This window comes from Rattus norvegicus, chromosome 14 (assembly GCF_021556685.1).
Source record: "Rattus norvegicus strain SHRSP/BbbUtx chromosome 14, alternate assembly SHRSP_T2T, whole genome shotgun sequence".
NCBI classification, from domain to species: domain Eukaryota; kingdom Metazoa; phylum Chordata; class Mammalia; order Rodentia; family Muridae; genus Rattus; species Rattus norvegicus.
In genome coordinates this window covers 107,473,371-107,496,457 of record NC_141547.1, presented here as the reverse complement: position 1 = coordinate 107,496,457, position 23,087 = coordinate 107,473,371, and the positions used below count along the sequence as shown (strand labels likewise).

At 38.3% G+C, this 23,087-nt stretch overlaps 1 protein-coding gene across 4 annotated transcripts in view; it reads right to left on the bottom strand.

The window, feature by feature from the left end:
* The window catches only part of Ccdc88a (coiled-coil and HOOK domain protein 88A), a 154,720-nt gene that overhangs the window by 98,396 nt on the left and 33,237 nt on the right, over positions 1 to 23,087 (bottom strand). For all 4 annotated transcript variants that reach the window (XM_087583636.1, XM_087583637.1, XM_087583635.1 and 1 more), the window contains 3 exon segments: positions 6,954 to 7,023; positions 4,737 to 4,795; positions 633 to 716 (listed from right to left, as the gene is read on the bottom strand). In XM_087583636.1, coding sequence (XP_087439762.1) covers positions 633 to 716; positions 4,737 to 4,795; positions 6,954 to 7,023 — 213 coding nt within the window.

Below are 23,087 nucleotides of genomic sequence, written 5' to 3'. Positions count from 1 at the left end.
TAGCAATGAATAGCCTAGTAAGAGCACCAATGGAAGGGAAAGCCTTTGGTCCTGCTAAGACTGAACCCCCAGTGAATGTGATTGTTGGGGGGAGGGCGGCAATGGGGGGAGGGTGGGGAGGGGAACACACATAAAGAAGGGGAGGGGGAGGGGTTAGGGGGATGTTGGCCTGGAAACCGGGAAGGGGAATAATAATCGAAATGTAAATAAGAAATACTCAAGTTAATAAAGATAAAAAATAAAATAAATTTTAATAAATTTCATTAACATCGATAATTTGACACAGTACATCAGCTTTTTACATATATTATTTTCAAAATTAATGTACTTATGTAATTCAAATAACAGCTCAACAAAAATGATCATTCATTTAAGAGAAAAAGCACATAGAGACACATATTATCTTTACCCCTATCCTTCAGTCTGTGCTACCTAATAAGGACACAAACTCCACTCCTCCAGATTTTCATTTTCTCATAGACAACAGTGAGAATAAATGTGTAGCAAGCACTGTGTCAATTTATATTTGATCTTTAATTGTTCTTGTTCATCGGGTAACTAAATATTTGGGGAGATAATATTTAAAACACACACTGTAAACTTCATAAAAATTAATATACATAAGTGATTACCTCTTGAATATGTGCGGCAACTGCTGCTTTCGTATCAAAATCTAAACCTTGAATTTTTTCAATAAATTCTTCCTTTTTCTGACACTGAAGTAAGGAAAGGGGGGAGAAACCATTTAGACTCTGTATTGTCCTTAAAATACTATATAAAAATAAAAACACACCAAGCATTATATTTGAACAGCACACTGAGGATTTTTTCTACATTTAAACAACCTCTCAGATATACTTAGCTAATGAAGATGCAATGATTTTGAAACAACTAAGAGCCTGGCACTGTAATCTACACTATTTTATGCAAGAAAGTTCTAAAGTTGGAAAATATTACACAACATATCTAAGGTCAGGATATTATTATGCTAACTTTACAAACAGAGAAGTAAAGAATCAAGAACTTGTTTCAGAGGGAACAAGTTCCTTGCCAAAACCCACAGTGAGTCACTGGCAGAATTCAGAATACTGCCAAAATGCTCGGTCAGTCCCCGACTGTCACCAAACAACACTGCCTTTCTTCTTGAGGAAAAGAGACCAGGCAACTTTACTTCAGGCTTACAATTTATTCTCTCATATTCATCCTATTAATCTTACAAGAAACTAACTTTGACGACCCAGTTCAACATTTGTAAGGTAATACAATCAATATTTGGTTTGTTTCTACTGCAACAAAGTAACCAGAGGCAAAATTTAATACTGTATATAAATACACATGTACCCGATAGGTGGCATTCCTTATTATTATTATTTACTTTTTAAAAGTTTTACTTTAGCTAAAAACATAAACTATGAACCTCACCTTTTCCCAGTAAGGAATAAATAACAGCACACATCTTCATCTTTCCTCTGTCTACACTGTTACACTGCCATTCAACTGCTAATCCGATTGTATTCTGGAGGCTACCAAATGAGAGGTGCATACAAAATAGACAGCACTGCCTTGTGCCCAGCTAAGATACATCTCCCGGGCCAATTACAGAGCCAGCGAAGACAATAAGCCCCCACGAAGAAAAACTGGCTCTTTGATCATTAAGAAACTTACAACGCTCTGATTCAAGTTAAGTTTCTAATGCTCTACTTCTGCCATTATATAATCCATACGTCACCTAGAGTTCTATGTTCAGTGAAAACTAAACTATGCTATGATATACAAATCTTTAAAAGTAAATTACCAGGAAAGCACAAATTCTAGTTATGACAAGAATTGAAGAGTTTTGAAGGGAATGGAATTAGAATCAACAGGCTTAAAATCACTAATCTTTTTTGGGCTCAGAAATATTAAACCGGTCTTGTAAGAATAACTGTGAATTAACTTTCTAACTGTACGTTTACAGCATGTATAAAGCAGCTTTACAGGGACAGTAATCCCAACCTTTTAACATTTCTATAAATAGTTTTTAGCCGATCAGAACATAAAATAGCAGAGTTATTATGAAATGTAAATTAAGATTCACTCAGAGTACCCTAATCCAACTGTCTTATGTTTTCCTGTTATGGTTTAAAAAAGAAATATACATTCCATTTTATAAGCCTTTTAATTACATTTAACAAGTCACTGTTTCTTCACTAGCACTACCTTGAGATACTCAGCATTTATAGTTACACTGTTACACTGATTATTATAACATTCACCAACTAAGGCATTTTTATACACAAATGCAGTATATAGTAGTTATAAATGAGTAAGGAAAGTATTTCCAACTAAGGACATGATAACCAAATTAGAATAGCAGCAATAACAAACAACATATTTACGTAAATATTTAATTGGTTGTTAAATAAACAATCATGTACAACACATTATAGAACTGTAATGACTAAATTTATATATGAATAGGGCCCCCACAGTAGTTACTAAAAACTAGAAAGGGTATTAAGAATAGAAAGATGGTGGGTTGGAGTAGAAATAGATTTGGACAGGGGACTGCTAATTGATACAAGTACACAGATAAATGGATAGGATGATAACATCTAATGTTATATATAGTACAGTAGGATCATTTCAAAATTACTAGTACAGAGGATTTTGTGTGCCCTTAAAACAAAACAAAAAAATTTCTTAAGGTGGTAGGTATACCAATAATCCTGACCCGATTCTTTATCATATATATGTATGTATTGAATATATATATAGTCATATTGATCCCCATACATGTTTAAAAGTATATGTAAATTTGTATCTCCAAAGCAGTCATCTCTGAAAGCCAACAAATTCTAGAATATAAAATGTGGACTATTGCCAGTGAATTCAATTGTTTGTTTACAAAAATCTCATTTCATAGGTAGGTCTATAGCTTAGTTGGAAGAGTGTTTGCCTAGCATACATGAACACAAATGATCAATTCCAGGCACTATATACATTGGGAATGGTGGTGCACACCTGCAATTCCAGCACTGGAAGGTCAACCAGAGCTACATAATGAGTTTGAGGGGCACATGAGACCCTGTTTCAAAAAACAAAATAAAAACAAACAAACAAAACAAAACACAAAAACAAAAAAGTCCTGAAATGAAACCCAAAATAGTTCATTCTATCAAAAACGGTACATTGAAATAATTCATTCTTTTAAAAAAAGTAGTGGGCTTCAGAGACTGTTCAATGGGTAAAGTGCCTGCCATGCAAGTGTGGTAATCTGCTATAGGAACAGTGTATTTGTTGTGATCCCGGTGCTCTTACAGAGATTGGTGGCAGACAGGAGAACTCCAGAAACAAACAAACAAACAAACAAACAAAAGCTATTAAAGGCACAGGCAATCTAGAGACACTGTCTCAACAAAGCTGTTCTTTGACTTCCACAAGGGTGTCATGGCACACACACACACACACACTCACACACACACACACACACATACACACACACACACACTCACACACTCACACACACACACACTCACACACACACACACACACACACACACACACACACACACACACACGTTGTTGTTTTTAAGTTAATTTAATGGAAGACCTAATATAGTAGATTTGAAAGTCAGACGAGTGTTCTTTAACCTACTCTTTAACCTACTAGCAAATACAGCTAAATCTAAATTTGTTGAAGATACATAGACTCCCACTGTAGTTATTAAAGCGGCACAGTAAACTCACAACTATCCACTTTGTTAAATAACTTAAATATCTACCCAAATGCTAATCTTATTTGAGAAAAAGATTGTAAGAAAAAATTATACAAAATATAACACGGGCAAACTATGTATTCAATAAATCTTGGCTATCATTATAGATATGAACGTCTATAAAGGAGCAATAGGGCCAAGGGAGATTCTTTGTTAGAAAAATGCATGCTGAATATGCATGAGGTTCAGATACCCAGTACCTGAACAAAAATCTGGGTGCATTTGTGTGGACTATAACTCCGATGCTGGGAGGCAGAGACAGAAGGATTGCTGGAACTTGCTGGCCAGCAATTATAGCTGAATCAGCGAGTTCTGGGTTTGGTGAGATATCCTATCTTAAGAAATAAGGTAAGTGAAAAAGACACCTGATACTGACTTCTGGTCTTTATATGCCTACATGGACATACTTTGCCAGTTAAGCACATACACAAACGCCACATCTAAAAACACTTCCCGCAAATTCTCTAAGATTTATTTATTTTTATGTGAGAGTTTGCCTGGATGTATTTCTGTGCACCAGGGGTGTGCCTGGTGCCCACAAGGCCAGAAGAGGCTGTTAGACTCCATGAGACTGGAGCTACAGACAGCTATGAGCCACCATGTGGGACATAGGAGTCAAACATAGTTTCTCCTGGAAGAGCAGTCAGTGCTCTTAACCTACTGCTCTAGATCCAGACCCTCTCTTACTGCTAATCCCACTTCTCTTTTCCTAAAGCATAAATTTGCACAAGTAAACCAGAAGATGTCTCAAAAGGAGTATAAAGGTCTGAGTCACTAGAAGCCTCTAAATAGAAAAAAAAATAACTAAAGCATTTAAAACATGGCATTAATGCTATAACTGATTTTCTAAAATAAGAGAAATCTTCAACATAATTTCTTTATAAGGTGATAAGAGTTAAGATTACCTAGTCTTTCAGAAAACTAGAGCCTCAAGAACAGTTTAAAAGAATGAAAATGTAAAGAAGTATTTTAACTTACCTGAACTGCACAACCAAGTAGGAGTAAAAGCAACTTTTTAACTTCTTCTGTACCTTGTTCTGAAATAAAAACCTAGTAAGTATAGCCATTTAGCTTTGTTTAAAACTCTTTCAAACACTGGAACAATCAATTCTAGAGAAAACATCAACACTTGACAAAAAGATGAATTTTGTAAACAAATGGTGGGACTTACACATGTGGCTTATGGGTGCACAAAGTAATAACAGCAGAAGACATGGCAAGGATATCCCTATTAGTCAAAGAGTTAACAATGCACATAAATAAGCTTTAATCTAAGTATGTTAACTGCATCTATCCCTTTCCTATAGATTATATTATACCAGCCTTTTATATTATGCTGATAGAAGAACATGCCAGAGTGGCTGCTATTAGGACTGTTATCCTCTGGTTTCTTATTAAAATACAAACATTAGGGTTCGTCTACCTATATAATTTAAATGTTTCTCACTACACAAGTTCATCCTTCAGAACCTTAAATGTCTATCACAGTAAGTTTAATAAAATTAGCTGGCTGTGGTAGTTCACACCTATAATTCCAGCTTTTAAGAGACTAAAGTAGAACTGTATGAGCTAGCCTGGACTACATAGTAAGTTCCAGTCTAGCCTGGGGCTACAGAATGAGGTCTTATTTCACAATAATAAATTTTAAGAAAGCAATATATATAAAACTGTTATCAGTCCAGAACAGAACTGTAGAACAAGTCAACAGCATTTAATTAAGATTGCCTTAAATATTTGGTTGAACATTCACAAACATGTAATGTTCAGAAAGATTTTTCACTATTCGGTTAATGTACCTGTGATGAATTTTAAATCTTTATATTAGAGACTTCTCGTACTTTCCCTTAATCAATTTTCCAGACTACTACACCATCTTAACAGTCATCACACATAAGTATACATGCACTTCTGTCCTAACTCTGGTTAGACATCGCTGTCCTTCCCTCAGTTCTGTAGTGAATCACCCCCATCAACCTAGATACATCTGACATCTGTGTGGTCTTTCTTGATCCAGTGACCACAGTTTGTAACCCTAACCCTGGCAATTTAAAAAACAGTCAAGAGCTCTGTGTTTTTACACAGCTTAGCATTTAGTACACGTCTTTGCTATATGAATTTTATCATCTCATAGTAATCTTTGGAACTTTCACCAAACCAAGAACCCCTAGCACGTAAACCATGTCTACTCTAGATATGATAGTTACTTACTAAATACATATAGAATCAGAAATAATCACATTTTACACACTAATCTTCCTCTTTACTTATACAACCAAATATCCTAGAGTATCTCTAAAGATTACTTAGGTTAGTGAATTCCTAACTGAGTTCACTACTAATGCATTTAATGTCCCTCTGTAAGAACAGCTGCTTTCATCTTACATTTTTTTAATTTTATTTTGGTTTCAATCAGGTTAGAGATGATATATTCAATTTAAATATCATGCATCCCACAAGGATTAAGTCCTTTGCTGAAATGTTTTATAGCTGCTAGTTACTCAATTGTTCAAATTTTAAATTCTAGGGTATATGATTACAGTGAATGTTTGGTATAGGTGAGGTCCTCAGATTAAGTTCCATAAATGGCAAAATACAAATACAAATAAAATTCTAGTAAAGGAGTAACAATCACTATGTATATTAATTTAAATAAAGGAAACTTCCTCTCATCTTCGCACTATGATATAGTTCAATATAAATTAATGTTCATCAGTAAAACTTTCAACTTAACAGTTGGAATACTGCTCAATTATAGAGGAGTTTGGCTAGTAGTTATCAGGTCAAAGATTCAACACTATGATTACAAACACAAACTAGCAAACAAACGGGAAAGAAATGGCCACAGTGCCAACCATTTTGGCAACAATAAATAGGCATGTGGGTGGGTATGAACCTCAGTTGTTCAACACCATTCCTTTTCTAACACCATTGCTAAGAATGAGATAATAAAAACCAACCATCACCAAGAAAAACCAGTTTGATGTAGCACAAAAATTTACTGTTGAGTTTGTATACCTCACCAACAACTAAAAACTATAAGCGTCTTTTCTCTCCATACACAGTAATATCATCCTCAACTTTTCAAATGAGGTTGTGAAAAACCTGAGAACTGAGATAACCAAGGCCTTGGTAAATGTAACTAGTGTGACACAAACATAAGCTATTATTATCACATCAGACAGACTTAAAACTTACCAGAAAAGGGATTTTTGCCAATGACTAAGATATTTGGTAATGACATCATAATCAACTGCTGCAAAGTGTCCTGTAAAATGATATTCAGTAGTTAGTAACTGCACAGTTGCTGCTGACTGTGTAACCACTCACCAAGTCCTCACTTAGGACTGGACACTCTTCTGTGTGTGTGCTATATTAGAAATAAATGTACAGAGAGTCTCTTTTGCACCTTTAATGAATTAAATTACTAAGTTATAACAGAATTAAAGGATAAAGAATGATGGATCAAATCTGTAACCTTCACATCTGTTAAGATGACAAAGAAGGATTTTGTTTTGTTTTATTCTTTAAGAAGTTGTGAGGCCAGCCTGGGTTAAATACTAAGTCTGATGCAGCCGCAGCCATAGAGTGAAAACACATCTCAATATACAAGTAAATAACTTCTGGTTTCTGTCTGCACCCGGAGTTGACCTAGTCCCACAGTTCTCAGTACACAGATCTCCACACACTAATATGCAAAATTTAAATATTGTAAATGTTTCTGAGTAAAGCAAACTGTCAACTGGGTGAAGAAGAAGATTACAGAATTGGAGAAAATATTTGCTGCTTAAATATCTGACTGAGAATTAATATCAAGATCCGAGATTCGAGACAAACAAAAAGACTCGAGAAGAATGACATCAAAGAAACAAACAACCCAGTTAAAAGATAAGGCCCAGCCTGGAACTGACGCTGTGCCACAGCTCTCTGCACCCAGATCCTCTGGGGATAGAGCTGGACTATCAGAAGTGGGGACAATCCTGAGAGCTCAGGTGAGACCACCACTTCTACTAACATTCCTGGGCCAAGAGGAACCCGTTTGGAGCTCTCTGGAAAGAGGAACCGAAAAGCAGTCTGGGACAGGATCCTCCCGGTTTCCACCTGCACCAAGAGCTGACCCTGTGACATAGTTCTATGTACCCAGATCCGCTATGAGAGAGCTAGTCTCTCGAGTGCTAAGACACAGGCTTACAGAACCATCAAGCCACTGTCAGAGACAGCAAGACCAGCTAACACCAGAGGTAACAAGATGGCAAGAGACAAGAGCAGTAACCAAGCAACAGACACCAAGACTATTTGGCATCATCAGAGCCCAGTTCTCACACCAAAGCAAAATCTGGATATCCAAACACAGCGGAAAAGCAAGATTTGGATTTAAAATCATATCTCAGGATGATAATACAGGAGTTTAAGAAGGACATAAATAACCCCTGTAAAGAAATACAGAAAAACAAGATAAACAAGTAGAAGCCCTTAAAGAGAAAATACAAAAATTTCTTAAAGAATTACAGGAAAACACAACCAAACAGGTGAAAGAATTGGACAAAACCATCCAGGATCTAAAAATGAAAATAGAAAACCTAGGAAAGAGATCAGTAGTCATAGAAACAAGCATCACCAACAAAGGAGATTGACAAGTGAGAGAAGAGAGAATCTCAGAGGCAGAAGATACCATAGAAAACATTGACATAAACATCAGAGAAAACGCAAAATGCAGACAGACCTATAAGAATTACATCAGGCTTCTCACCGGAGACTGTGAAAGCCAGAAGATCCTGGGCAGATGTCATACAGACCCTAAGAGAACACAAATGGCAGCCCAGGCTACTATATCCAGAAATGCTCTCTATTAGTATAGATAGAGAAGCCAAGATATTCAATGACAAAACCAAATTTACACAGTATCTTTCCACAAATCTAGCCCCCCAAAGGATAATAGATGGAAAACTCCTCCACAAGGAGGAAAACTACACCACAGAAAAGGCAAGAAAGTAATCTTCATTAAACAATCCCAAAAAGAAGATAGACACACAAACATAATTCCACCTCTAACAACAAAGTAACAGGAAACAGCAACCACTGGTACCTAATATCTCTTAACATCAGTGAACTCTATTTTCAATAAAAAGACATAGACTAACAGATTGAATACGGAAAAAGGACCCAGCATTATGCTGCATACAGGAAATACACCTCAGGGACAAGACAGACACTACCTCAGAGTAAAAGGCTGGAAAACAATTTTCCAAGCAAATGGTCTCAAGAAACAAACTGGAGTAGCCATTTTAATATAGAATAAAATTGACTTTCAACCTAAAGTTATCAAAAAAGGTGAGAAAGGACAATTGGTATTCATCAAAGGAAAAACCCACCAAGATGAACTCTCAATCCTGAATATTTATGCTCCAAATGCAAGGGCACCCACATTCATAAAAGAAACTGTACTAAAGCTCAAAGCACACATTGCACCTCACACAATAATAGTGGGAGACTTCACAACTCCACTCTCAGTAATGGACAGATCATGGAAACAGAAACGAAACAGGGACATAGAGAAACTAACAGAAGTTATTAACCAGATGGATTTATCAGATATCTATAGAACATTTCATCCTAAAACAAAAGGATATAGCTTCTTCTCAGCACCTCATGGTACCTTCTCCAAAATTGACCATATAATCAGCTGCAAAACAGGCCTCAACAGATACAAGAAGATAGAAGTAATCCCATGCATCCTATCATATCACCATGGACAAGGCTGGTCTTCAATAACAAAAAACAATAAAAAGCTCACATACACATGGAAGCTGAACAACATTCTACTCAGTGATAACTTGGCCAAGGAAGAAATAAAGAAAGAAATGAAGGCTTTTTAGAATTTAAAGAAAATGAAGGCACAACCTACCCAAACTTATGGGATACAATGAAAGCAGTGCTAAGAGGAAAACTCATAGCTCTGAGTGCCTTTAAAAAGAAAGAGAGCATACACTAGCAGCCTGACAGCACATGGAAAAGATCTCGAACAAAAAGAAACAAACATACCTAAAAGGAGTAGATAGCAGGAAAAACTCAAATTCAGGGCTAAAGTCAACCAAGTAGAAACAAAAAGGACTATACAATGAACCAACAAAACCAACAAGATAGACAAACCCTTAGCCAGACTAAGCAGAGGGCACAGAGACCGTATCCAAATTAACAAAATCAGAAATGAAAAGGGAGACATAACAACAGAATCTGACATCATCAGATCCTACTACAAAAGCCTATATTCAACAAAACTGGAAAATCTGGAGGAAATGGGACAAAATTCTAAACAGACATCAGGTAGCAAAGTTAAATCAGGATCAGATAAACCATCTAAACAATCTGTTAACACCTAAAGAAATAGAAGCAGTTATTAAAAGTCTCCCAACCAAAAAAAGTCCAGATGGGTTTAGTTCAGAATGGTAACAGACCTTCAAAGAAGAACTAATACCAATACTGTCCAAACTATTCCACAAAATAGCAACAGAAGCAACACTACCCAACCCCTTCTATGAAGCCAAAATTATGCTTATACCAAAACCACACAAAGACCCGACAAAGAAAGAGAATGTCAGACCAATTTCCGTTATGAATATAGATGAAAATATAGTCAATAAAAATCTCACAAATCGAATCCAAGAACACATCAAAACAATCATCAATCATGACCAAGTAGGCTTCATCCCAGGGATGGAGGGATGGATCAGTATACGGAAATCCAACAACATAATTCACTATATAAACAAACTCAAAGAAAAATCCACTTGATCATCTCATTAGATGCTGAGAAATCATTTGACAAAACTCAACACGCCTTCATGACATAAGTCTTAGAAAGATCAGGTATTCAAGGCCCATACCTAAACACAGTAAAAGCAACAACAAACCAGTAGGTAACATTAAACTAAATGGAGAGAAAGTTGAAGCAATCCCACTAAAATCCCTCCCCACTTATTCAATATAGTGCTCAAAAGTCCTAACCAGAGCAATCAGGTAACAAAAGGAGGTCAAAGGGATACAAACTGGCAAGGAAGAAGTCAAAATATCACTATTTGGGGTTGGGGATTTAGCTCAGTGGTAGAGTGCTTGCCTAGCAAGCACAAGGCCCTGGGTTCGGTCCCCAGCTCTGGAAAAAAAAAAGAAAAGAAAAAAATATCACTATTTGCAGATGATATGATAGTATACTTACGTGATCTCAAACATTCTACCAGAGAACTACTAAGCCTGATAAACAACTTCAACAAACTGGCTGGATATAAAACTAACTCAAACAAATAAGTAGCCTTCCTCCACTCAAAGGATAAACAAGCTGAAAAAGAAATTAGGGAAATGACACCCATTACTAGTCACAAATAACACAAAATACCTGGGTGTGACTCTAACTAAGCAAGTGAAAGTTCTGTATGACTAGAATTTCAAGTCTTTGAAGAAAGAAATTGAAGAAGATCTCAGAAGATGGAAAGATCTCTCATGCTCACGGATTGGCAGGATTAATATAGTAAAAATGGCCCTCTGGCCAAAAGCAATCTACAGATACAATGCAATCCCCATCAAAATTCCAACTCAATTCTTGAGTTAGAAAGAGCAATTTGCGTGGGTTGAGGATTTAGCTCAGTCGTAGAGCGCTTGCCTAGCAAGCACAAGACCCTGGGTTCGGTCCCCAGCTCCGGAAAAAAAAAAAAAAAAAAAAGAAAGAGCAATTTGCAAATTCCTTTGGAATCACAAAAAAGCCAGGATACCTAAAACTATCCTCAACATAAAAGAACTTCTGGGGGAATCACCATCCCTGACTCCAATCTGATTACAGAGCAATACTGATAAAAACTGCACAGTATTGGTACAGAGACAGGCAGGGAGATCAGTGGAATAGAACTGTAGACAGAGAAAGGAACCCACACAGCTATGGTCACTTGATCTTTGATAAAGGAGCTAAACCCATCCAATGGAAGAAAGAAAGCATTTTCAACCAATGGTGCTGGTTCAACTGGAGGTCAGCAGGTAGAAGAATGCCGATAGAACCATTCTTATCACCATGTACAAAGCTTAAGTCCAAGTGGATCAAGGACCTCCACATCAAACCAGATACACTCAACTATTAGAAGAAAAAGTGGGTAAAAGCCTCGACACATGGACACTGGGGAAAATTTCCTGAACAGATCACCAATGGCTAATGCTCTAAGATTAAGAACTGACAAATCAGATCTCATAAAGCTGCAAAGCTTCTGCAAGAAAAAGGACACTGTCATTAGGACAAAACAGCATCCAAAGGAGGGGTAATATCTAATATATTAAAAGAACTCAAGAAGTTAGACTCCAGAGAATTAAATAACCCTGTTTAAAAAATGGGGTACAGAGCTAAATAAAGAATTCTCATCTCAGGAATATCAAATGTCTGAGAAGTACCTAAAAAAAGTTCAACATCCTTAGCTATCAGGGAAATGCAAATTAAAACAACCCTGAGATTCCATCTCACACCAGTCAGAATGGCTAAGATCAAAAACTCAAGTGACAATAGACGCTGGGGAGGAAGAGGAGAATAAGAAACACTCCTCTAGAATAGGGAGGCAAAGTTTAGAACAGAGGCAGAAGGAACACCCATTCAGAGCCTGCCCCACATGTGGACCATACATATACAGCCACCAAACTAGATAAGATGGATGAAGCAAAGAAGTGCAGGCTGACAGGAACCGGATGTAGATCTCTCCTTGAGAGACACAGTCAGAATATTGCAAATGCATAGGCGATTGCCAGCAGCAAACCGCTGAGCTGAGAATGGGAATCCCCCCCCCCCCCCCGTTGAGGGAATCGGAGAAAGGACTGAAAGAGCTTGAGGGGGCTTGTGACCCCTACAAACAACAATGCCAACCAACCAGAGCTTCCAGGGACTAAGCCACTACCCAAAGACATGGACTGACCCTGGGCTCCAACTGCATAGGTGGCAATGAATAGCCTAGTAAGGGCACAGGTGGAGGGGGAAGCCCTTGGTCCTGCCAAGACTGAACCCCCAGTGAACGTGATTGTTGGGGAGAGGGAAGTAATGGGGGGAGGATGGGGAGGGGAACACCCATATAGAAGGGGAGAGGGAGGGGTTGGGTTGGGGGATGTTGGCCCAGAAACTGGGAAAGGGAATAACAATTGAAATATAAGAAATACCCAAGTTGGGCTGGAGAGATGGCTCAGTGGTTAAGAGCCCCGACTCCTCTTCCAGAGGTCCTGAGTTCAATTCCCAGCAACCACATGGTAGCTCACAACCATCTGTAAAGAGATCTGATACCTGATATCTGATAAAGATATCTGGTGTATATGAAGACAGCTACAGTGTACTTATATATAATAAATGAATAAATCTTAAAAAAAATACCCAAGTTAATAAAGAAGAGAGAAAAAAAAAAGAAATACTCCTCTATTGCTGGTGGGATTGCAAGCTGGTACAACCACCCTGGAAATCAGTCTGGAGGTTCCTTACAAAATTGGACATAGTACTATCTGAGGACCCAGCTATACCACTCCTGGGCATATACCCAAAACATGCTCCAACATACAACAAAGACACATGCTCACTCTGTTCATAGCAGCCTTATTTATAATAGCCAGAAGCTGGAAAGAACCTTCAACAGAGGAATGGATACAGAAAATGTGGTACATCTACACAATGGAGTACTACTGAGCTATTGAAAACAGTGACTTCATGAAATTCATAGGCAAATGGATGGAACTACAAAGTATCATCTTAAGGGAGTTAACCCAGTCACTAAAAAAACACACATGGTATGCATTCACTGATAAGTGGATATTAGCCCAAAAGCTTGAAACACCCAAGATACAATCCACAGACCACATGAAGCTCAAGAAGAAGGATGACCAAAATTACGGATGCTTCACTCCTTTTTATAGGGACCTCTTTGTATTTACTGGACTGCTGGCAGTATGTATGACCGTCCCTTAAAAAATGGTTGGATCTAATTTGACATTAAGTGAGCCATTGTCTAATGGGTAATGAATCCAGACTTTTATCGCAGATGTGTATTAGCTTGGATACTCTCAAGTCAGGTGTGCCTGGGAGGGGAACCTGGAGGCATGGCCAAAGATATTATAGATCCAAATAATATAAAGTACCTTGGTGTGACTTTAACCAAGCAAGTAAAAGATCTGTACAATAAGAACTGCAAGACTCTGAAGAAAGAAATTGAAGAAGACCTCAGAAGATGGAAAGATCTCCCATGCTCATGGACTGGCAGGATTAATATAGTAAAAATGGCCATTTTACTAAAAGCAATCTACAGATTCAATGCAATCCCCATCAAAATACCAATCCAATTCTTCAAAGAGTTAGACAGAACAATTTGCAAATTCATCTGGAATAACAAAAAACCCAGGATAGCTAAAACTATCCTCAACAATAAAAGGACTTCAGGGGGAACCACTATCCTTGAACTCAAGCAGTATTACAGAGCAATAGTGATAAAAACTGCATAGTATTGGTACAGAGACAGACAGATAGACCAATGGAATAGAATTGAAGACCCAGAAATGAACCCACACACCTATGGTCACTTGATTTTTGACAAAGGAGCCAAAACCATCCAATGGAAAAAAGATAGCATTTTCAGCAAATGGTGTTGGTTCAACCGGAGGTCAACATGTAGAAGAATGCAGATCGATTCATGCTTATCACTCTGTACAAAGCTTAAGTCCAAGTGGATCAAGGACCTCCACATCAAACCAGACACACTCAAACTAATAGAAGAAAAAGTGAGGAAGATCGCTAACACCTGGGCACTGGAGAAAATTTCCTGAACAAAACACCAGTGGCTTATGCTCTAAGATCAAGAATCGACAAATGGGATCTCATAAAACTGCAAAGTTTGTGTAAGGCAAAGGACACTGTGGTTAGGACAAAACGGCAACCAACAGATTGGGAAAAGATCTTTACCAATCCTACAACAGATAGAGGCCTTATATCCAAAATATACAAAGAACTCAAGAAGTTAGACCGCAGGGAGACAAATAACCCTATTAAAAAATGGGGTTCAGAGCTAAACAAAGAACTCACAGCTGAGGAATGCCGAATGGCTGAGAAACACCTATAGAAATGTTCAACATCTTTAGTCATAAGGGAAATGCAAATCATAACAATCCTGAGATTTCACCTCACACCAGTGAGAATGGCTAAGATCAAAAACTCAGGTGACAGCAGATGCTGGCGAGGATGGGGAGAAAGAGGAACACTCCTCCATTGTTGGTGGGGTTGCAGACTGGTACAACCATTCTGGAAATCAGTGTGGAGGTTCCTCAGAAAATTGGACATTGAACTGCCTGAGGATCCAGCTATACCTCTCTTGGGCATATACCCAAAAGATGCCCCAACATATAAAAAAGACACGTGCTCCACTATGTTCATCGCAGCCTTATTTATAATAGCCAGAAGCTGGAAAGAACCCAGATGCCCTTCAACAGAGGAATGGATACAGAAAATGTGGTACATCTACACAATGGAATATTACTCAGCTATCAAAAACAATGACTTTATGAAATTTGTAGGCAAATGGTTGGAACTGGAAAATATCATCCTGAGTGAGGTAACCCAATCACAGAAAAACACACATGGTATGCACTCATTGATAAGTGGCTATTAGCCCAAATGCTTGAATTACCCTAGATGCCTAGAACACATGAAACTCAAGACGGATGATCAAAATGTGAATGCTTCACTCCTTCTTTAAAAGGGGAACAAGAATACCCTTGGCAGGGAAGAGAGAGGCAAAGATTAAAACAGAGACTGAAGGAACACCCATTCAGAGCCTGCCCCACATGTGGCCCATACATATACAGCCACCCAATTAGACAAGATGGATGAAGCAAAGAAGTGCAGACTGACAGGAGCCGGATGTAGATCGCTCCTGAGAGACACAGCCAGAATACAGCAAATACAGAGGCGAATGCCAGCAGCAAACCACTGAACTGAGAATAGGACCCCCGTTGAAGGAATCAGAGAAAGAACTGGAAGAGCTTGAAGGGGCTCGAGACCCCTTATGAACAACAATGCCAAGCAACCAGAGCTTCCAGGGACTAAGCCACTACCTAAAGACCATACATGGACTGACCCTGGACTCTGACCTCATAGGTAGCAATGAATAGTCTAGTAAGAGCACCAGTGGAAGGGGAAGCCCTGGGTCCTGCTAAGACTGAACCCCCAGTGAACTAGACTGTTGGGGGGAGGGCGGCAATGGGGGAGGATGGGGAGGGGAACACCCATAAGGAAGGGGAGGGGGATGTTTGCCCGGAAACCGGGAAAGGGAATAACACTCGAAATGTAAATAAGAAACACTCAAGTTAATAATAATAATAAAAAAAAGATATAATATGCCCTTTCTCATATGTGGGTCCTAGCTTCTAATTAATATATGTGTGCATTTCTGTGTGAGTATGCCAGTAGAGGCCTGGAAAGTAAAAAGTTTTGGATGGGCGACAAGGCAAGTAGAGCACATGCGACATAAAAGTGGAAGGAAGGAGTAAAGCTGGGATAGAAAGGCTTAAGCAACGATGAAGGAGAAAGGGAGACAGCCGATCAAAACCAGGAAAAAGCAGTAAGAAAATCTACTATTTAATAAGCTAATTTTAAAATAAAATTTCAAGAAAAAAAGATTCAAATAAGTCAATTAAAGAGAGATCAAAAGGGGACATTACAAGAGAGACAATTAAAATGTGGATTATTAGAGAAGACTTTGAAGATTTATTCTAACAAATTACAAAACCTGTTTAAAAATGAGTACATTTCATGATATTAATGACCTACTAAAATTGATATAAACAGCATAAATAGGCCTACACCAAGAATTGATATGAAAAAGAATAAAGAGATTTTCTTTTTGTTTTGTTTTGAAGTCTAGGACTATACATGTTCATTACTGAATATTATCAGATCTTTAAAGAACAAATTATATCATAAAATACAAAAGGGATATTTCCAGTAGAGTAGCAATAAAGGCCCATTAAGAAAAAAATGCTTCTAATCAAGAAAGTACAATCTCTGGTCTATGTGGAGATCCATAAAGAAGCAGGGTCACCTTAAGCCATGCTGAAGAAACAGGCAGAAAGACTAAACCTCTACTGAGATGCTACACATTACCTTCCCTCTAAGTGCAGTCTTACAGAGCACAGGCAAATGGCTTGGACCTATTTTCTTAATTGCTTGGTAAAGTGTAATGTTTCCTTTTCATCTTTCTTTATTCTAAGCATGTTCTCCCTAACAATTTTTTTCTACAACACCCATATCCATACTTCCCACTATATGGCTGACTTCTACATCTTTTCCTTCTCTCCACTCGTGTCTTCCTCTAGGCAGCAGCTGAGACCTAAGCTTGCCTGCCCTAGAGTATATTTCCTTTAAGCTCTTAACTTTCCTGCAGCTTCCACTTGAATCCATTCTTAAGTTATTTTATTAATGAGATTAAGAAACCCAAGAATTCTTGAGACTTTGATTTTCCTGGTATCATTTGGCCAACATAATGAGACACAACAAAATATCTTTTAAAACTTCCAAACTTATTCTAATAAAGTAGTATTTTCTCAAAACCCAAACTAGATATGAACACAAAGAAAAAAGATAATAACAGAAAATTCGAGTTAAGAGAGCAGAATCTTGCCAGGTGGTGGCAGTGCACACCTCTAATCCAGTATTCAGGAGGCAGAGGCAGGAGGATCTATATGAGTTTGAGGCCAGCCTGGTCTACGGGGTGAATTCCAGGACAGCCACAGCTACATAGAGGAAAAAAAAGATGGCAGAGTTTTAGAAGTAATCAAGGTAACAAAAAGGCTTATGCTGGAAAATGAACAACAACAATAAAAGTGATGGATTTAAGGAGGAGGAGGAGAAAGAAGAAGAAGAGGACGAGGAAGAGTAGAAGGGGGAGAAGAAGAGGAGGAGGGAGAGGGGGAGAGGAGGAGGAAGGAGCAGGCCTCTAAAAAAAAATCACATAAAACAGAAAAGTTATAGATTTTTTTTAAAGGGCTTTAGCCTTCTCTCAGGGAAGAAAAGGCCACAGTTAAATCTAAATGGCAGCCAGGCAGCACTGGCAGTCTTAGCCCAGCTTTCAGAAGTCTAAATCTAGCAGGAAGAACTCCTGTGCCAGCAATTTTGTCTGCATGGTGACCCAGTACAGGAGAAAACAACAACAACAACAACAAAAAAAAAAAAACTGTCACTCCCTACTGTTAGCCAGGGCCACACTGTTTTATATACTATTTAATTTAGGTAGAATTGTGACAATTCCAGTAACTACAGTAATGGTTTCTAGAAGTAAATTCACTTGTGTCTCTAGAGTCTTTACTGTCTTGCCCTGTGGAACCAAGTAATGGCCAATTACCAAAGATGTTTACCCATCAGCTAACCTTTTTTTTTTTATGATCTAGTTAATCTAATTTTAATTTTTATTGAATATTTTTAAATTTACATTTCAGATGTTATTCCCTTTCCTGGTTTCCCCAGACGTAAGCCACCTCTCCCAACCCCCTCCCCTTCTTCTTTAAGGGTATTCCCCTCCTCACTCCACCTCCTAACGTTCCCGTTCCCCTACCCTGGGGGGATACAGCCTTGGCAGGGCCAAGGGTTTCTCCTTCCACTGGTGCCCAACAAGGCCATCCTCTGCTGGAGCCATGGGTCTATCCATGTATAGTCTTTGGGTAGTGGTTGAGTCCTTGGGAGCTCTGGTTGGTTGGCATTGTTGTTCTTATGGAGTTGCAAACGCCCCCAGTCCCTTCAATCCTTTCTCTAATTCCTCCAGTGAGAACTCTGTTCTCAATTCAATGGTTTGCTGCTAGCATTTGCCTCTGTATTTGACAGGCTCTGGCTGAGCATCTCAGGTGACAGCTCTATCAGACTCCTGTCAGCATGCACTTCTTAGTTTCATCAATCTTATATAGTTTTGGGGGCTGTATGTATATGGGCTGGATCCCAAGGTGGGGCAGGCTCTGAATGGCTATTCCTTCAGTCTCTGCTCTAAACTTTGCCTCCATATCCCTTCCTATGAATATTTTTGTCTCCCTTTTAAGAAAGAGTGAAGCATCACACTTTGGTTGTCCTTCTTCTTGAGCTTCATGTGGTCTGTACATTGTATCTTGGGTAATCCAAGCTTTTGGGATAACATCCACTTACCAGTGACTGCATACCATGTGTGCTTTTCTGTGATTGGCTTCCCTCACTCAGGATGATATTTTCTAGTTCAATCCATTTGCCTATGAATTTCATGAAGTCACTGTTTTTGATATCCGCTAACTTTAGCTGACTACTTACTGGTTACTCTTAGCAATGTACAGGCCAAAAAGGGAAACTTCTCTGCTTTCTCCTACAATCCACTTTTGTGGCCTAAAAGTACCCTAGCTTGTAAGTGGATAACAGGCTGGTCATTAAAGACCCCTCCTATCCCACTTCCCAAAATAAAGGATGCACTGTCAACAATGTACACATCCTTTGTCTATCTTTCCTTCTCATTGACTTTTCACCTACATCTCAAAGTGCTAGGACCAGGTGTCATTTTGAAAGGAGGCCTATTGTTTGAGACTGCTACTCTGAGGCCCTCAAAACAAAAAACCATCACAATTGTGGGAGCTTGAAGATGCCCTACCCTTATGTCTAGGTGAGAGGAGGTCATGAGAGGCATGTATATAAAATGCATAGTTTGACTTAGTAAGAATTTTCAGCAGCAGGGGAATTAGGCTATGAAAAAGCAAACGTATTGGTGGCTTTACATCTTGTGATAAGCATCAAGTTCTATAACCTGAAGGTTACAGTGAAGACCTGCAAGTCTGTGGTCACTAAGAGCACTTACCTTCCCTGCCACATGTGACAAGTCTGTGGTCACTAAGAGCACTTACCTTCCCTGCCACATGTGCTCTGCTGCCAGGCAGGACTGGGAGCTCTGGATCTAGATCCAGACCACTACTTTATTTGTATTTACTTTTGCTTTCTCACACCATTTTACTACCTCTCCTGGTTAACGTGGGACTAGAGAAGCTAACCTAGGGTTTGTGTATGCTAGGCAAACATTCCAACAATTAATAATCATCCCCTTAAATTTTTAAGTATTAATTTTAAATTCATGTGCATGTGTGTGCCTACACAGATTTTGTGCACCACATGTACACAGAAGGCCATGGGAGCCAGGAGAGGACCTTATATTCCAAAACCAGGATTATAGGCACTGATAAACCAACGTGGAGCTGTGACCCTCTGCAAAAGCAGTGACCCTTCATAAGGTCTAGGCCAGCTCTCCAGACTCCCACTGCTCAGTGTCTACAGCCTTTACCTTCTTTCTCTGAGTTCTCGATATCCACTGAAACTGAGGGACACTTTCAGCTTTGATATAAGCAAATCTTGGGTGCAAAAGCGAAGGGAAACATTATCTGGAGCAAGAAAAAAACCTGGAAGGCTATAGTCCACAAAACTCAGTGCAGAAAAACTGGTAAGTGCAGCAAGGAAAGACAAGTGAACTCTAGGTCAACCTGCAGGAACGATAAGCAAGCCAAACGATGACCCAGCACACACGTACCTAGCAGACTCCATGAAAGGAGTAGAATGAAGCTGCCTCAACCCTTCGTGTCATTTCTTTTAACTGTTTGGTATGTTTTTCACCATGTGTTTATTATTCCTAGAATTGTTTTTGTTGCTTATATTTTTTAAAAAATGTGTTTTATTTTTTTATCATCTTAGCTTTACTTAATTTTCTGTTATAAGACTTCTTTTCATCTCTTACTCTTAAAAAATGTTTTTATTTTTGTCACTGTCTTTCCTTTCTTCATTTATCCTGACAGCATCCTTTAGTTTACACATTTACTGTTACTTTTATCCTAGTTTCAAATTTTACAATTAACATAAAATTTTCCAAGTTTTACTACATAATTTATCATTTTTATTTTTGTGTAAATGCGTTGTCTTGGTGTGTTTATAGCTATGGTGGTTTTTCTCCTCTCTGGAAGTCAAGAGATACTGAGCCTTTCGGAGAAAGTTTCTACTTAAGAAGAATTCCAAATAATGAGATACCAACCCTGACAAATGTTTAAATTACAAATTAGAACCAAAATATGAAAAAAGCAACAACTTCCTCCTATAAAAGCTTACACTCAGTGGACAGGTGTAGTGGCCTGTCTTCAATCACAACACTCCAAAGAATAGGCAGAGGAGTCTCTATGAGTTCTAGGCCAGTCTGACTTACATGGTGAGCTCCAGACCAATCAACATAGCGAGACCCTGCCTAAAAATTCTTAAAAAGTTTTAAAAGAAGTTCACAATCAATTCATTGAATGAACTGAAAGTATAGAATATGTAAATTGTAAAACAACACAACAGTCTGGCTTAAAAACAATAACCTTAAAGAGAATTCCAACAAGCAAATGAAAAAAGTAAGAAAGTGCACTCAGGACTGAGGCAGCAGTCTACACACAGATGGGAAATGGACAGCACAGCAGGCAAACAACAAAAACCACCACAGTGGCTAGCAGCACCAAATAAAAGAAAATCCATCAATAAAAATAAATATTACATCTACATACCAAAACACAAAACAAAAAACAATACCAAAACTATCAAGAAATTTAAATCACAACCAAGAAACTGAACTCCACTGAGTGCACAAAAAGACGCCAAAACACAAACTTAAGGCACAGAAAACATTTACAGAAATACCAGAAAATGCCTCAAATATAAAACAAAAAACAAGAAAAACAAAAAAACAAACAAAAAAAACCCCCATATGAATACCTAAGTACAAGCAGGATCCCTAACCCTAACCCATTAAGAACCCTCAACAGAACAACAGACATGACCACAAAAGAAATTTTGTTAAGATGTTAAAAACCACAAGATGAAACAATTTTAACAGATGCAAGAGAAAATGCCAACTGACTTACAAGGAAAACTCATCAGAGAAACATTAGGCCTCTCAGTAGACAAGTCTAGCCAGGAAAGTATACCACAACACATTACAAGAACAGAGAGTAAAGAACTGCCTATCACTATGACTGTATCCAGCAAACTTCTCTTTTAATTAAAAGATAAGTAGAATGAAAATGTTCTAAGTATAGCTCAGACTGAAACAACCCATAGCTACTAAACCAGCACTACAGAAGATACTAAAATTATTCTACCAGAGTACTTTTAAAAAAAAAAAGTCGAAAACAGTTTTAGATTTTAGGAAAGAATAAAATTTAGAGGATAGACAAACAAATGACAAAAAGAAATAAAAAATGTGTCCAACTCAGTAAAACACCAAGCCTCTAAGATAAAGAGGAGAAAAAAGAATTGTGTCAAGACAAAGAGGAAAACAAGTTTACAGGAGGCAAGAAACCAGTCAGTAATACAACTAAATGTACATGGTCTTAATTAAAGATGCATTCCAGGGCTGAGGACATAGCACGGTGACACAGCACTTGGTCCTGGGTTCAATACACAGTATCAATACACAATGAGTACACAAGAATAGCTTATTATATAAAAGAAAATCCTACTCTTCTTTATCTACAAAAAAGACCAAGTGAAAAGATGGAGTGAGTGAAGGCTGAGACAATTAAGAATAGCACTGCGTAATTACGACAAGAGTTGATATCAAGCAAAGAGCAAGCAGAAGAGAAAGCCAACATCAATGTAACAAAGGAAACAAACAGCCAAGAATAAATCATTGTAGGGGCTGAAGTGGTTAGAGGACCTGGGTTAAGTTCCCAGAACCCACAAAGCAGCTGTGGATTAGCTAGCTGTGAAACTCTAGTTCCAAGGGATCCGATGCCATTCACCGATGCCCATGTGGACTACATGTATGTACAGGCTTAAATATAGGCACACCAGGCACACATATAAAGTCTTAAAAAAATTAAGAACTGAAGAGATGGCCCAGTGCTTAAAAGTGCTTGTTGCTCTTACAGAAGGCCTACATTTGATTCCTAGTACCCACATGGTGTCTCACAGCCATCAGCACCACCAGTTCTGAGGGATCTGATACACTCTTTTGACCTCCATATACACTGGGAATGCACATGGGAGAAAAGAAGACCTGTAGCTTGACCTAAAGAAACACTTGATTTGACGAATACTTTGTAGACTTGAAAAAGAACAACAGAGAAGCTGAAGAGATGGTTCAATGGTTAAGAATTTGCTGTTCTTGCACAGGACCTGGTTTTGATTTCTAGTACCCATGTAACAGTTCACAACTATCTGCAACTCCAGTTCTATAAGATCATACACCCTCTTCTGGCCTCTGTAGTTCACATGGTGCACATACACATTCATTCAAGTAAATACTCATTTGCACAAAATAACCC